Genomic DNA, 12,885 nt, shown 5'->3' with positions numbered 1-12,885 from the left:
TGTAAGCGTTCAAAAATTCTTTATTTTTTTTTTTATTTATCTTTTTGAAAAGAGCAGTGAATACTCTCAGTTTTATTGTTGCAATAGCTGTGATATTTTAGCTGAAATTTATAGTGACGCCAGACATTTGGGCACTTTTTTTTTTAAGCGAATTTGATTCGTTTACTGATTTTTTGTCAATGTATGAAGTCCATAATAATGGTCATACTATTTTCTTTTTGTAGTAATGACTATAAAGTGTCTTAATTTATCTTTACTTTGAATGCTTCAGAGGTCATTCTAACATGCTGATTAAGAGCTATATATCATTATCAATTATTTAATTATTATTATTTATTAATACAACTATTTTGAATTATTTTAAATTGTAATGAATTCGTACTGCCTTACAGTATTTAGATCAAATAAATGCAGCAAAAGAACACATTTTAAACATCTTAATTATTCTAAAAGTTTGACCCCCAGTGCATATCTTGGATATTTAAAGTTCTGCATTTGAAATGTTGAATGTTTCGCTTCTTCTTTTCCCCTTAAAATTTCATTTGTGTTTCTTAATGAAAAACGTGAAAAAATGAAAGCTTAGAAATGTTCCACCTCTGGCTGTTTGTTGTTATGGGGGGGAAAAAAGGCAATTCACCTCCATAGCGATTGGGGTCGCTAGTGCGCTCGAGCCGCTCACTGCTCCAGCCGTTAGTGAGGAAGGCTACTGCGGATATTACGGCAATTTCTCTACAGAGTAGAAGAGATAAACAAACATGTAATATTATACGGAAGACATTTTTAAAATCAAAATCCATCCTGTCTTCATCCTGTGAAATTTATTCGAATTTTTCGCAGCGTCGTCACTTTTTACAGCGACCGGGGAAAGAAATTAATCTTCTTTCGAGCAAAACGAAGTTGTCTTCCCAACAGAAGGACGATGGGTGGAAAAATGGCGTGAAACGATGAGCTTTACCGCATTCTTTATCTGACTCCTGTCAGAGGTAATTTGCACTCTTATTATGCTATTTATGTTAAAACGAACACTTTATTGCAAACGATATCTCTTAAGTTTTTGCCCCCATTTGACTTATGTAATGTAACAAATGTGATTGCATTGTGTAGGTCTGTACATGCTTCTAAATCTAAAGTCATTTTGAGGACTTGTGTCCAGTGTTTAACATCTCATTAATTAATATTTGATGTAATAATAACACTTAAGCTCTTTCTTAAATAGCTATAAACTTATTTTCCAGTTCACAGTAAATATTGTGTGTAACTAATCCATGTTTTTTGCCTCTCTCTTTTTTTTTTTTTAAAGTTGTCTGTGATCATCCCTAAACCCAAAGGGAGACTGTCAGGACTGTGATTCATTTGCTCATAAGTTCACTTGAATTAGACGTCTAAAGTCATGGCTTGGGCTCTGAAACTACCTCTGGCCGATGAGGTGATAGAGTCTGGTCTGGTCCAGGACTTTGATGCCAGTCTGTCAGGGATCGGGCAAGAGCTTGGAGCTGGTGCTTACAGCATGAGGTCAGTTTGTGTACTTACTTATCCTCTCTTTTTTTTTTGGTTTAGGGATGTTTAGTTTTTTTTTTCATTTCTGAGACACTTTGGTGCACGACAGATCTCATCTCTTGTTGAATAATAGCTCTTTAAAGTACTTTATATTCGGTTGATTTGCGTTTTTGCCTTATTGAGAGGTGTTGTTTGATCTGTTTAACGTGCTTACTGTGTCAAAGTCAGCGTCTTCTGCTGCGCTGTTAAGAATGATGAATGTGTTTTGGCACATTTTGTGTCTGACCTTCCAGAGAGGCACACTCTGTGTCTTGTATTCCCTTACATAACTGTTGTGCAGTACATTTACCATTTAGGTAAATCAACCAAAGTACACGTCTGTTTGTGCCGAAGTTACTACGTGTAGGTTTCGGTTAAGTGTTTTATTCAATTTAGGGGTTTAAGTTGTTGATGACAGTCTGCATCTAGTATTTTGTGCTGCTAGTTTTAGATTTTAAATGGTTGAAGTAAAATGCGTCCTTCTGTCTAGCCTCATCACTTGGTCTCCAGGTAACAAAATAGTTGCGTGTTATAAACACATGTTCCAGTCCTGCTTTGCCATCTGTGATGATTTGTTCCCAGTTGTTTGAGTAGCGTTAGAAATGTTCCTGTTAAGGTTGTCTGAAGAAAAAAAAGAAGTAAAATCTGTTTTTTGTTTTGCAGTGATGTGCTAGCTCTCCCCATCTTTAAACAGGAGGAGTCGAATTTACCTCCGGAAAGTGATAATAAGATTCTTCCCTTCCAGTATGTACTGTGTGCCGCGACCTCTCCTGCTGTCAAACTACACGATGAGACGCTCACCTACCTCAATCAAGGTCTGTTCAGCAGCACTGGCTGAAAATATCCAAGCCTTGGCTTTTATATTAAACGACAATATAAATCTATTACACTGAAACTATTTTTTAGACGGGAATTGTTTAAACAATTATAAAAAAAAACTAGCAAGTTACAGTTTGAATTACACATGAAATTTTGACGTATACAAACTGAAATGGTATCTTCTTGTAAAACGTGCTCCAAATAATCTTTGTTTTATTTTTAACTTTGAAAAGTATTTTTTAACGTGCAACACACAAACGTACGTTATTCATGTTAATAAGGAAGTTTAAATGGTTTGTGCTTCTGAAGACTTACACCGCTGTAAAAAACGTTTTAAGGTCAGTGCGTTAACTAATTAATTGAAAGAAACGATTTTGTTCAGCAAGGTTGCATATTAAATTGATCAAAATTTAAGTGAAGGCATACGGTTCCAAAAGACTTTTCAACGTTGATGATAGGAAAAATTCCTTCTTGAGCAGCAACTCGGCCTATCAGAATGATTTCTAAAGGAGCTTGTTACTGAAGGCTCGGAATGATGCAATACATTCAGTTTTGCAACGACAGTAATAAATGTGTTTAAAATCGCAATAATATTTTACAATATTGCTGTATTTACCATATTTTTGTTAAAAAATGCTGGCTTAGTTAGCATAAGAGGCATTTTTTTTAAATAAAAACCCATTTCTGTATGTATCTTAACAGCTTCTGTCCACATTCGCTTTCAATGTATGAATAATAACTAGTTTGACTATTTGATTTGATACATTCCCATTGATGTGTGATAGATAAGACCGTCCATCATGATTGAATGTTTCCATTCCATACCTTTTACAGAGAGATGCGTTATAAGCAACATAAACAGATGTGATTTTTACTGGTATTGCTCAATTTGTATGCTGCAGGACAGTCTTACGAGATTCGAATGCTGGACAATCGTAAAATGGGGGAACTTCCTGAGATCAATGGGAAAATGGTGAAGGTGAGGATTTGCTGGCTGATTTTTCTCGTCTCTCATCATTCATGCTTCTCACCCACAGGATTATGCTTGAATCACTGTTGAGAATCCTTTAATCGTTCTGCTTAATCTTGCTGTTTGATATCTGAAGAGAGCTTGGTGAATCATCTGTGGTTTATGTCGACCACTGTTTTTTTTTACTGTGGTTGCTCCCTGCAGAGCATCATCCGCGTCGTGTTTCACGATCGCCGCCTTCAGTACACTGAACACCAGCAGCTGGAGGGCTGGCGCTGGAACAGGCCGGGAGACAGAATCCTTGACTTGGGTAAATACTGTAATCCACTGCTAACACAAAGTGTAAACTCACAGTAGTACAAATATGTCCGTGTTCTGGATATGCAGGACGTTATTAACATATTTTCACCGAAATCCTCAGATATCCCGATGTCGGTAGGGGTGGTCGATCCCAGGGCAAACCCTACACAGCTCAACACTGTGGAGTTCCTCTGGGACCCCTCGAAAAGGACCTCTGTGTTTATTCAGGTATCATAGACTGCTTTTGCTGACCTCAAGAACAACTTTCCCATACACTGTGAGTGGATCCTTAAAATCCCAACATGAGGTTTCGTGTTTGTGTTTGTGTGTGTGTGTTATTAATGTATCCGCTGATACACACTCGATGTACTCAATGACATATGAAAGGATTTTGACTGTGTTAGAGGGATAGTTCATGCAAAAATGAATTCACTCACCCTTACAAACCTGTATGACTTTCTTTTTTGTGGAACACCAAAGAAGATACTGTTTTTAGACCAAAACGATACTGGATTCCATCGACGAAGACCGTTTTCTAATTATTTATTTATTTATTTTTAAGGACCGTTTTACTTACTATTGTCCTCTTCGTTTAGGTCCATTGCATAAGCACAGAGTTCACCATGCGTAAACATGGAGGAGAGAAGGGAGTCCCGTTTCGTATTCAAATCGACACTTTCAAGGAGAACGAGGCCGGGGAGTATACGGAGCATCAGCACTCCGCCAGCTGCCAAATCAAAGTTTTTAAGGTGTGCTGAGGCCCCCCTCTGATAAACACTTACAATGTCACTATGTTTAGAAGCACTGTACATTAGTGCAACATCATTTTTGTATAATCTTTCAACTGAAACAAGAGTTTCTTAGAAAATTAGATGGTACAATGTTTTTTGTTTTAGCCTAAAGGTGCAGACAGAAAGCAGAAGACGGACAGAGAAAAAATGGAGAAACGGGCACCGCAGGAAAAGGAAAAATACCAGCCTTCATATGAAACCACCATTCTCACTGAGGTCTGTATTTGTTTCAATGGGTTTGTCAGGCATAGTTGGTGTAAAAAAAAAAAAAAAAAAAAAAAAAAAAAAAAAAAAGGTTAAAAGGTTAATTTTTTTTTTTTTTTTTTTTTTTTGGAATATTTTTATTTTTAATTAATATTTTTAATGTTATAATATTTGGTGTGTTGTGTTTTTGTTAGGTTCTCTCCATTTGACTGGATATTTACTCAATATTTACAATACTTGAAATATTTAATTAGTCTCTGTCATTAGTTCAATATTTTAATTTATTGTTTATACTTAAAATATATATATATATATATATATATATATATATATATATATATATATATAAACACATAACACACATTGTTTTTGTTTGTTAATGCTGTTTGGTGTTTTGTATTTATCCAGTGCTCTCCGTGGCCTGAGGTAACATACGTCAACAATTCTCCATCACCAGGTTTCAACAGCTCCCACAACAGCTTTCCCGTGAACGAAGGGTAGGAAACATTCATTAAGGTTGTCTGAGCTTTATAATGTATAATATTTATAGTGTTTCCATTAAAGACCATGCATTCATTTGTCTTCTTTGGAATCACATTTGCTCTCATCTAATAGCTTGTGGTTTTGCCTCGCAGAAATGGTTCACCCAATCACCAGCCGGAGCCTGTGGCACAGTTAGCAGATGTGAGTGTGTCTGTGTTTGTCTTCTCTCGTATTTGAGATTCACTGCTCTCAGTAACATTCATTAAACATTCTAGGATTGACATTCTAGGATCAGCATCACACTGTTCATATATATACACACATGAGATATGAAAGGCAGACTACCTAACACTGAGACATGGTCTTGGATAGATTCATTCCAGTGTTCTCGTGTTACAACATGTTTGCATTCTACATTTTCTCATTTGAACAATGTATTATGTTCGTACAAGCAAATTTATCTGTGTTTCATTTGCATTTGTGTGGGATTTAGTGTGTAACTGATCTTACCATTCACTTAACTAGTTAAGTAGCTGAGCTGTTGTGGAAATGGAATAGTCAGTAGCTACACTTCAGTTTAGTGTGTGTGTGTGTGTGTGTGTGTGTGTGTGTGTGTTTGTTTGTTTGTTTGTGTGTGAAGGCATGCTCCATGCTTCCATATACATTTTAAATGTCAGGAGAACTACAGTTGTACATCAAAGTCCCTTTGTTTCCATTCATACTGTTGCAGCTGCTATTATTATTATGCTATTAAGCTTTTTTTGTCGCCTTTTGCATGTTCATTAGCACATTTCAGAGTGTATGTTGCCCTTTGTAGCTTTTTTTTGTTTGTTAGGACTAATAGTTTATAATATAGCATAGGGATGGGGGTGGACAGTATGATCTAAATATTACTTATTTGTGCTGGAAAGTCAACCCAAAAGGTTAATGTATATAAAATATTTAAGTTTAAATATATTTTAATGTAATTATATATGTGTAATTTTATTATTATATTTTTTTATTTTATTTTATTTATGTATTATTTAATTTTTGCAAATTTTTTTTAAAGCTTGCCAGAAATACTATGAAATAACATGATCTACAGGGTAAACATATTAACTGTTATATTATCGTACTGCCCAGCCCTTATATAATAATGATTACAAAAAAAACCCCACGTTTACTACTGTTTAAAAGTTTGGGCTTTTTTTTAAAAAAAAAATTTTTTTATATTACTCAGCAGAGATGCATTAAATTAATTAAAAGTGACTGGAAAGACATTTGTAATGTTACAAGTATGTTATATGTTAATGTTAATGTTATAAGTATGTTATAAGTATTTTTATTTTGAGCAATTTCTTTTCTATTTTCACTGCCACCAAAGATCAGTAATTGGTGCTAAAAAATTCTGCTGAAAACAACAATTTTAAATAGTAATACTGTGAAATACTTTAAACAAATAAAATACTTTTTTTTTTTTTGAAAGTTCACATTTGAAAAGCCTGCATTTTTGAACGATAGTGTCTAGATACAGGGACCAAATTAAACGTGAACAACCTTAAATCAGCTTTTACAGGCTGTTCTACAATAATCATTCGTTTTGGCACCTTTTCCTGTATCAAGTCTATTTGATTTCCTCATGCTTTTTATGATTGTATGCTAATAGACTGGTAGACATTTAAAATGACTGTAAATATTGTATTTTTTTTTTATTTATTAGTTTATGTGCTGATGTTATGTGAGGTTTTAGCCCTTTGTTTGTTTGTTTTTTCGTTTGTAACGTATAAGCCCCGTTAGTCACCACATGCTTCCTCATAACAAGATAATAACACTCGAGACAAATCTGAGATTTTAAAACTGAGAGACGTTCTGCCTTACAGTTGTCGTCCCACCTACTTAGAAGAGACAGTGAAAGCAATCAGGTACATGAATTTATTTGCTAATTTGAATATGTTGAAATGTTTATTTGCCAAGGGTAACACTTGGTTGGTGTGCAAAGGTTTTATTAAATCTGTTTATGAACTCGGTTCAACTCAGGCCGGACAGTTTAAAGGGGGAGTGTCTGACTTCAGTACAGGGACTGTACAATGGAAAAACAGACTAATTATGATCAGTTTATGGTCAGTGTGCTAAGGCCTATTTTGTCCTTTCTCTTTGCCCCTTAACAAACAGAATCTGTTGCCAACGGCAACGCCACAGGAAGCACAGCAGTGGCTCCATAGAAACCGTTTTTCACCATTCTGCCGTCTCTTCTCAAACTTCTCGGGTAAAGGGACGATCGGGCTTACATAAGTGTGCATCACATTCCATACAGCTCTCACATCAGGCTTCTGCTCACTCAGCAACCATACAGTGCCCCACCATTCCTTACATCACTCTCATCCAGATGACACATACTCTCCAGTCTCATTCTCTTACCATAATGTTGTTAGAAAATATCTAATATACCTCTTGATTTCATATTACCTTTTGGAATAGTATAGAAAAAAATCCTGGTGTTGAGTGTGTTAACGGTCCTTTGACGTCCCTCAGGGGCCGATCTGCTCAAACTGACCCGAGAGGATGTCATCCAGATCTGTGGGCCTGCTGATGGTATTCGGCTTTTTAATGCACTCAAAGGACGGTAAGAGTCTGGTGCAGCGATTTAATAAAATTAAAAATATAAACATTTTTGTTACTTAAACATTTAACTGAAATAAAAATGAAAATTTAGACTTAACTTAGTAACATTAATTTTAAAATAAAAAAAACTTATTAATAATAATAAAGTAGTAGTTCAATTAAATGTGTGTAAAACACAGATGTTATATAGATATAATTAAAAATAACTGCTTTCGGCTGTAGTGCATTTTAAAATGTAATTTATTTCTGTGATATAAAAGCTGAATTTCTTTTTAGCAGCCATTGCAGCAAGTTGTACAGCTTTATATGTTCTGGAAACTGATCACAATTTTGCTTTTACAAACATCTTTCTGTTCAGTTTCCATATTTTGCGTTTTCCTTGGCTGCTGATGTTTACGTATTTATACTGTGTATGTTCCTGGATAGGGTGGTTCGTCCAAGGCTCACTATCTATGTGTGCCAGGAGTCTCAACAGGCTCGTGAACAGCACCAGAAACATGAGAACGGAGACGGGTCCAGCAACACTTTCTTCGGTGAGTTTGACATCAAGCATACTAAGATCAAACATGATTACATTTGTGCTCAAAGTGTTTGTTGGAATGAAATGCCAGGCTGAAATATTATTAGGTAATCATTTTTTCCTTACCTGCATGGTCCGGTTATGTCAGCAAAATAGAAAAGCCTTTTAGAGCCGGTAATGCTTTTTTTTTCTTTAGCATAATGTGCACTTATGAATGATACATAATCAGATCTAGGAGATGTGGTTGATGTGGTCAAGTAATCATGAAAAATAAATAAAGTCTGTATTGATTTCATGTCCATAATTCTTGTATTTTGTTATTATTTTTAATGTTTTGCTTTTTTCTGCAGTGTTTTGTTGGTTAAGGTCTCGTGTTTCTTTACTCCCATCTTAGTGTATCATGCTATCTATCTGGAGGAGTTAACAGCTGTGGAACTGACAGAAAAGTTGGCTCAGCTCTTCAGCATCTCTCCACGCCAGATCAGTCAGATCTTCAAGCAGGGACCCACTGGTATCCATGTGTTAGTCAGTGATGAGGTGAGGGCTTCCACAGGCTTTCTTTTTCTTCAATGCTTAGGCCAGAGTTTCCCTAATGGGGTTTGTGAAGCCCTAGGGATTCATAAGGGAACCGCAAGATGTTTGTGGTTTGATGAGAAGGTAATGATGGAATGTAAAATTAAACTGAACAAATGAGGCGTTACAATATTAGTGCAGTTATTAAAAAACAAAGTAGGAGATAAGCAGTCTTTTGCACTGTGTTGCACGTTTTGGAAACTTTTTTTAAAACTTTTGTACAATTTGCAGCATTTCAGTATATATAGAAGTTCATAGAATTCCACCAGCATTGCCCAAAATAAACATTTTAACTTTTGAAGCGTTGAAAGAGTTTGAATGTTTAATAGCAAAGTAGTAAAGGATGGCTCACTCATTAATGAGATTCTCACATCACTTACTCATCCTAAATTTGTTCCAAAGCTGCTTGAGTTCTTTTTCTGCTTAACACACATTTTGAAGAATATGGGTAACCAAACAGTTGACAGTTGAAAAAATATGTGAGGATTACTAAATGGCAATTTTCTTTTGCCTAAATATTGGTAACTTGTAGTGTAAAACAATTTTAGCATTATCAAATACACATTTTTTTTTATTTTACAGTGCAACTGTAGTTACTACAATAGTACTATGATGCTGTCTTTACTACTACTACTACTACTACTACTAATAATAATAATAGGAAAAAAGACCAAGAAAAAGGTTGGTTTCAGCAGTAGCAGTAAGAGATATTTTGATGATATAATGAGATGAAATCATGTAACTTTAAAATTGTCATGCATGATAAAATTATTGCAATGTAGTTTTTTGGCCAATATGTGCAGCCCTATTTATGATTAAGTTTTAAATAAAAACAAAACTAAGTTCAAATATTATAACAAGTTCAAATATTTAATCTGTCATTTGACCATTGATGAAGAGAAAACTGTGAATATGTATATATTTTTTTATTTTTGTTTTTTTTACTTACCTAATATTAGTTGTTCCTTTTTAAGTAATTATTTTACGGATAAGCAATTAAACTAACAAAAAAGAAAGCCCTGGTATAGGCGCTTTCACATTCGCTTCACTTTACAAGTGTGGCAAGGATCACTTTAATGTTGAAATTTGCTTACTTGAACTTTGAAATTCATCCTCTAACAAACCCATATGTTACAGTTATCCCTTTGGGCTCTCTCCCTAGAAGGCAGTAGTTTATTCAAGGACACAACAATGATGAGGCATGGTAGTAATCCCAGGATTGTGACCCTCCGTTTTCCTGTGCAGCGTTATTGCTACTTAATAGAGGGCAAGCTTAAAGCTATTTTAACACTTTGTTTCGATTGTTTGGTCTGAAGATGCATTGCAAGAGATGCAAGCTACTCGCCGAAGGCCATTTCTGCTGAGTTTGCAGAATTTGCTGCTGCGCTTGCAGTGCATCGCTCGTCATCAATCCATCATCGATAGCAGTTCATTTTCACAAATAAGAGCAGATTGCTTTCATACCAATTGTACGCCATGCTGGAGTCCACATGGACTCGATGCACCCGAGTTTGCAAAATCCAAATGCCCACGAGGTTTGTGGCAAAAGCTCAAGTGTGGAAACTAAGAGAGCACTTTATTTTATCCATCAGTAATAGAATTTAGTCAGGCTAGACAGCATTTTGAATTTAACGTGGGCGAAAACAAGACTTTGAGGGTTAGATTTACAGTCTTTACAATGGCAAGCACTCTATAAAGATCCTAGATCACATATTTTTTACCAACTCACTGTTGTCAAAACTGTTTTTGTCTACTGAAAGTTATTTTTCAGAAAGCCGTTTCATCAGCTGAACAATCGTTCGTTGTTGAACAATACTATCCATTGAACACACAATACTTGCATCCCTCACAGCTTCGTTTTCACTCCTCTCAAAAATTAAATGCAATGCTATTTAATGAGGTATCGACTGGGTTCATAAAATGGCGTTATATACCAGAATTGAGCATTATGTTTGGATAATAGGGTTGGAAAATAAGAAGGATTGGCAAGTTCAAAATAAAAACCTTTTCAAAGGTAATGTGGTAATGTTGTAGTAACATTCTTGATGCGAAAAAAAAGAGGTGAATCTACATCATAAACACAAACTATTTATAATCCTGGGCCCATATTCTCAAAAACTTACTTATCCTAACGTATTTTAGCACTAAAGCTAGCTTCTAAATAAGTGAAACATAGAAGTGAAGAAAAGTAGTGAAGAGGATTTCAGTAAGGCTAACTCACAACTACCCTAAAATGGCTGTTGCTGTCAATCTACATTGGAATCTATACATTTTAGAAACGTTTGATGATATTGAGTTTTTAAAAAGGTATCATCTTTAAGGTTTGGAGGCTACACCAACTCCAAATTGTAACCAGTTGGGCAAGAAGTAACAGTTGTTCTTGCTTCCAGTTTGCTTTTCTTTTGAGTTTGTGTGTTTTATATCAGCCATGGTTATCCTACTCTGTTAATTGAGACTTTTTATATGCATATTCACATGCACTTTCTATGAAAAAAGACAAAAACAAGTCTCCAACCTACATTTTTCACCATTGCTGAGCCAGTTGTACAAATGTACATTTCAAAGATCTGATGCTGTTTCTCCTTTTATCACAACTTTATGTAATATCTCTTATTCTTTATTTTTCTGACTTAATCTTTGTTCCCATTCGAACAGATGATTCAGAACTTTCAAGATGAGATGTGTTTTGTCCTGGACACAATGAAAGGTATGAGCGAGCCAGTATTTTTAAATAATTGACAAGTTGAACCCAGATGTCTTTGTTTCTAGGTAACCTCCGTTTTATAACTTGCGCTCTTTCGATTGAATTTGCAGCTGAAACAAACGATGGCTATCACATCATTTTGAAGTGAAACAAAGGATGAGGGGGAGTGAACAGGCCCCTTATGTTTTTCTTAAGATTCAACCCACAGCCCCTTCACTGCACACTTCCTGGACCTTACCGAAGATCGCTTGGTTTGGAATAATAATGGAGACGGTCATGGGAAAGGAAAAAAGGCACCAGACCCATTTTGAAACCTTTGCTGTTTTATCCATGGAGCACATGCTGCCTTTATCCACCACTTTCCATTTACACTCGCAAAACAAATCACAAAATTTCTATTTTACTAACTATCTTTACCTCAAGTTGCTTTGCCAGGAAAAAAAAATTATAATGTGCTATGTACGACCTTACTGGCTCAAACTGAGAGAATTGGCTCGCATTAAAAACAGTATTATTTGTTGTTGTCTGCCTGGATGTCACCCCCTAAGTATTTTAGCTGCATATGCTAGAGTCCCATGTGAAGTTCTGTCCACATGCCTCAATGAATACTTGCTTCATAAACAACATAAGTAGAAGGCGGCGTCACATGGTAGGACCAGAGATTTCCGGGACGCTTATGAAATTGTTCATGATGAACGTTATCATCAGTTAACTTCAGTAGGCAGTCTCCTTTTTATATTGTCCCCCTCGAAAGAATTCAGTTTGCTCTATACTGCCACTATTATCAAGTTCAGTTTGTCCTTTTGACAGGTTTACGGCGAGCAGCGTGTCTAACGCATTGCTGCTTCAAATCATTTATATTTTGTATAAGTTAATTGTTGATTTCTTAAGCCTTGCGGGCATGACTATGACTGTTGGGCATGATATTAGGTTCTGTAGCTTTGAATCCTGATGATTTTTCATGTGTTGCTGCAAATGCACGTTATTTACAGGCGGGAGATGAACGGCAGCAGTGGGCATTATATATGTGCATCTTTTCATTTTATTTTTTTAACATTGTGCTTAAAAAACCTCCCCCCCTTTCGTTTTCATCGTTGCATATACTAGAATAGTTTTTACAAATGTCAGACTTGCCAGAGCACTATTTTATGGTATAAAAGTTCATGTTTTACATTCTTTTTGTTTCCTTTTGGATATGACCACTTTCAGGTCGGGTAACGGGGAGAAACCTTGCACTGCGTGAGAAATGGTAGTCGTGGTTAGTGCTAGACGCAAACTAGACCAAGATGGTAAAGACGTGAGGTATTGTCTGTTGTGACCCTCTACCGTGTCATTGCAATGATTAAAATGACTTACCTTGAAATAAGCTTTTATGTTGTAT

At 35.6% G+C, this 12,885-nt stretch overlaps 1 protein-coding gene across 2 annotated transcripts; it reads left to right on the top strand.

Annotated features, from left to right (window-relative positions):
- The first annotated feature begins 690 nt into the window (after positions 1–690).
- tfcp2 (transcription factor CP2) lies at positions 691–12,870 on the top strand. 2 transcript variants are annotated; one of them, XM_043225139.1, is made up of 17 exons: positions 691–983; positions 1,301–1,512; positions 2,200–2,351; positions 3,258–3,334; positions 3,530–3,635; positions 3,747–3,853; positions 4,222–4,374; positions 4,522–4,632; positions 5,029–5,117; positions 5,256–5,304; positions 6,966–7,007; positions 7,258–7,351; positions 7,618–7,708; positions 8,134–8,240; positions 8,622–8,764; positions 11,456–11,507; positions 11,615–12,870. In XM_043225139.1, the coding sequence occupies exons 2-17, from the start codon at positions 1,391–1,393 to the stop codon at positions 11,650–11,652; spliced, it is 1,533 nt and encodes a 510-aa protein (XP_043081074.1). In that variant the 5' UTR covers positions 691–983; positions 1,301–1,390; the 3' UTR covers positions 11,653–12,870. The 2 variants fall into 2 exon arrangements, with proteins under 2 accessions (XP_043081074.1, XP_043081075.1); XM_043225140.1 differs by lacking the exon at positions 6,966–7,007.
- The last annotated feature ends 15 nt before the right edge of the window (positions 12,871–12,885 follow it).

This window comes from Puntigrus tetrazona, chromosome 23, assembly GCF_018831695.1.
Source record: "Puntigrus tetrazona isolate hp1 chromosome 23, ASM1883169v1, whole genome shotgun sequence".
Classification (NCBI taxonomy): Eukaryota; Metazoa; Chordata; class Actinopteri; order Cypriniformes; family Cyprinidae; genus Puntigrus; species Puntigrus tetrazona.
Note: the sequence above shows the minus strand (reverse complement) of the source record. Positions and strands in the feature narration are given on the sequence as shown.

Excerpts from the sequence above, each read along its gene's own strand:
- tfcp2 (XM_043225139.1), top strand. The coding sequence starts at position 1,391 with ATGGCTTGGGCTCTGAAACTACCTCTGGCCGATGAGGTGATAGAGTCT. Across the intron at positions 5,118-5,255 it reads AGCTTTCCCGTGAACGAAGG|AAATGGTTCACCCAATCACC; the intron begins GTAGGAAACATT and ends TTTGCCTCGCAG. Across the intron at positions 5,305-6,965 it reads CTGTGGCACAGTTAGCAGAT|TTGTCGTCCCACCTACTTAG; the intron begins GTGAGTGTGTCT and ends TCTGCCTTACAG.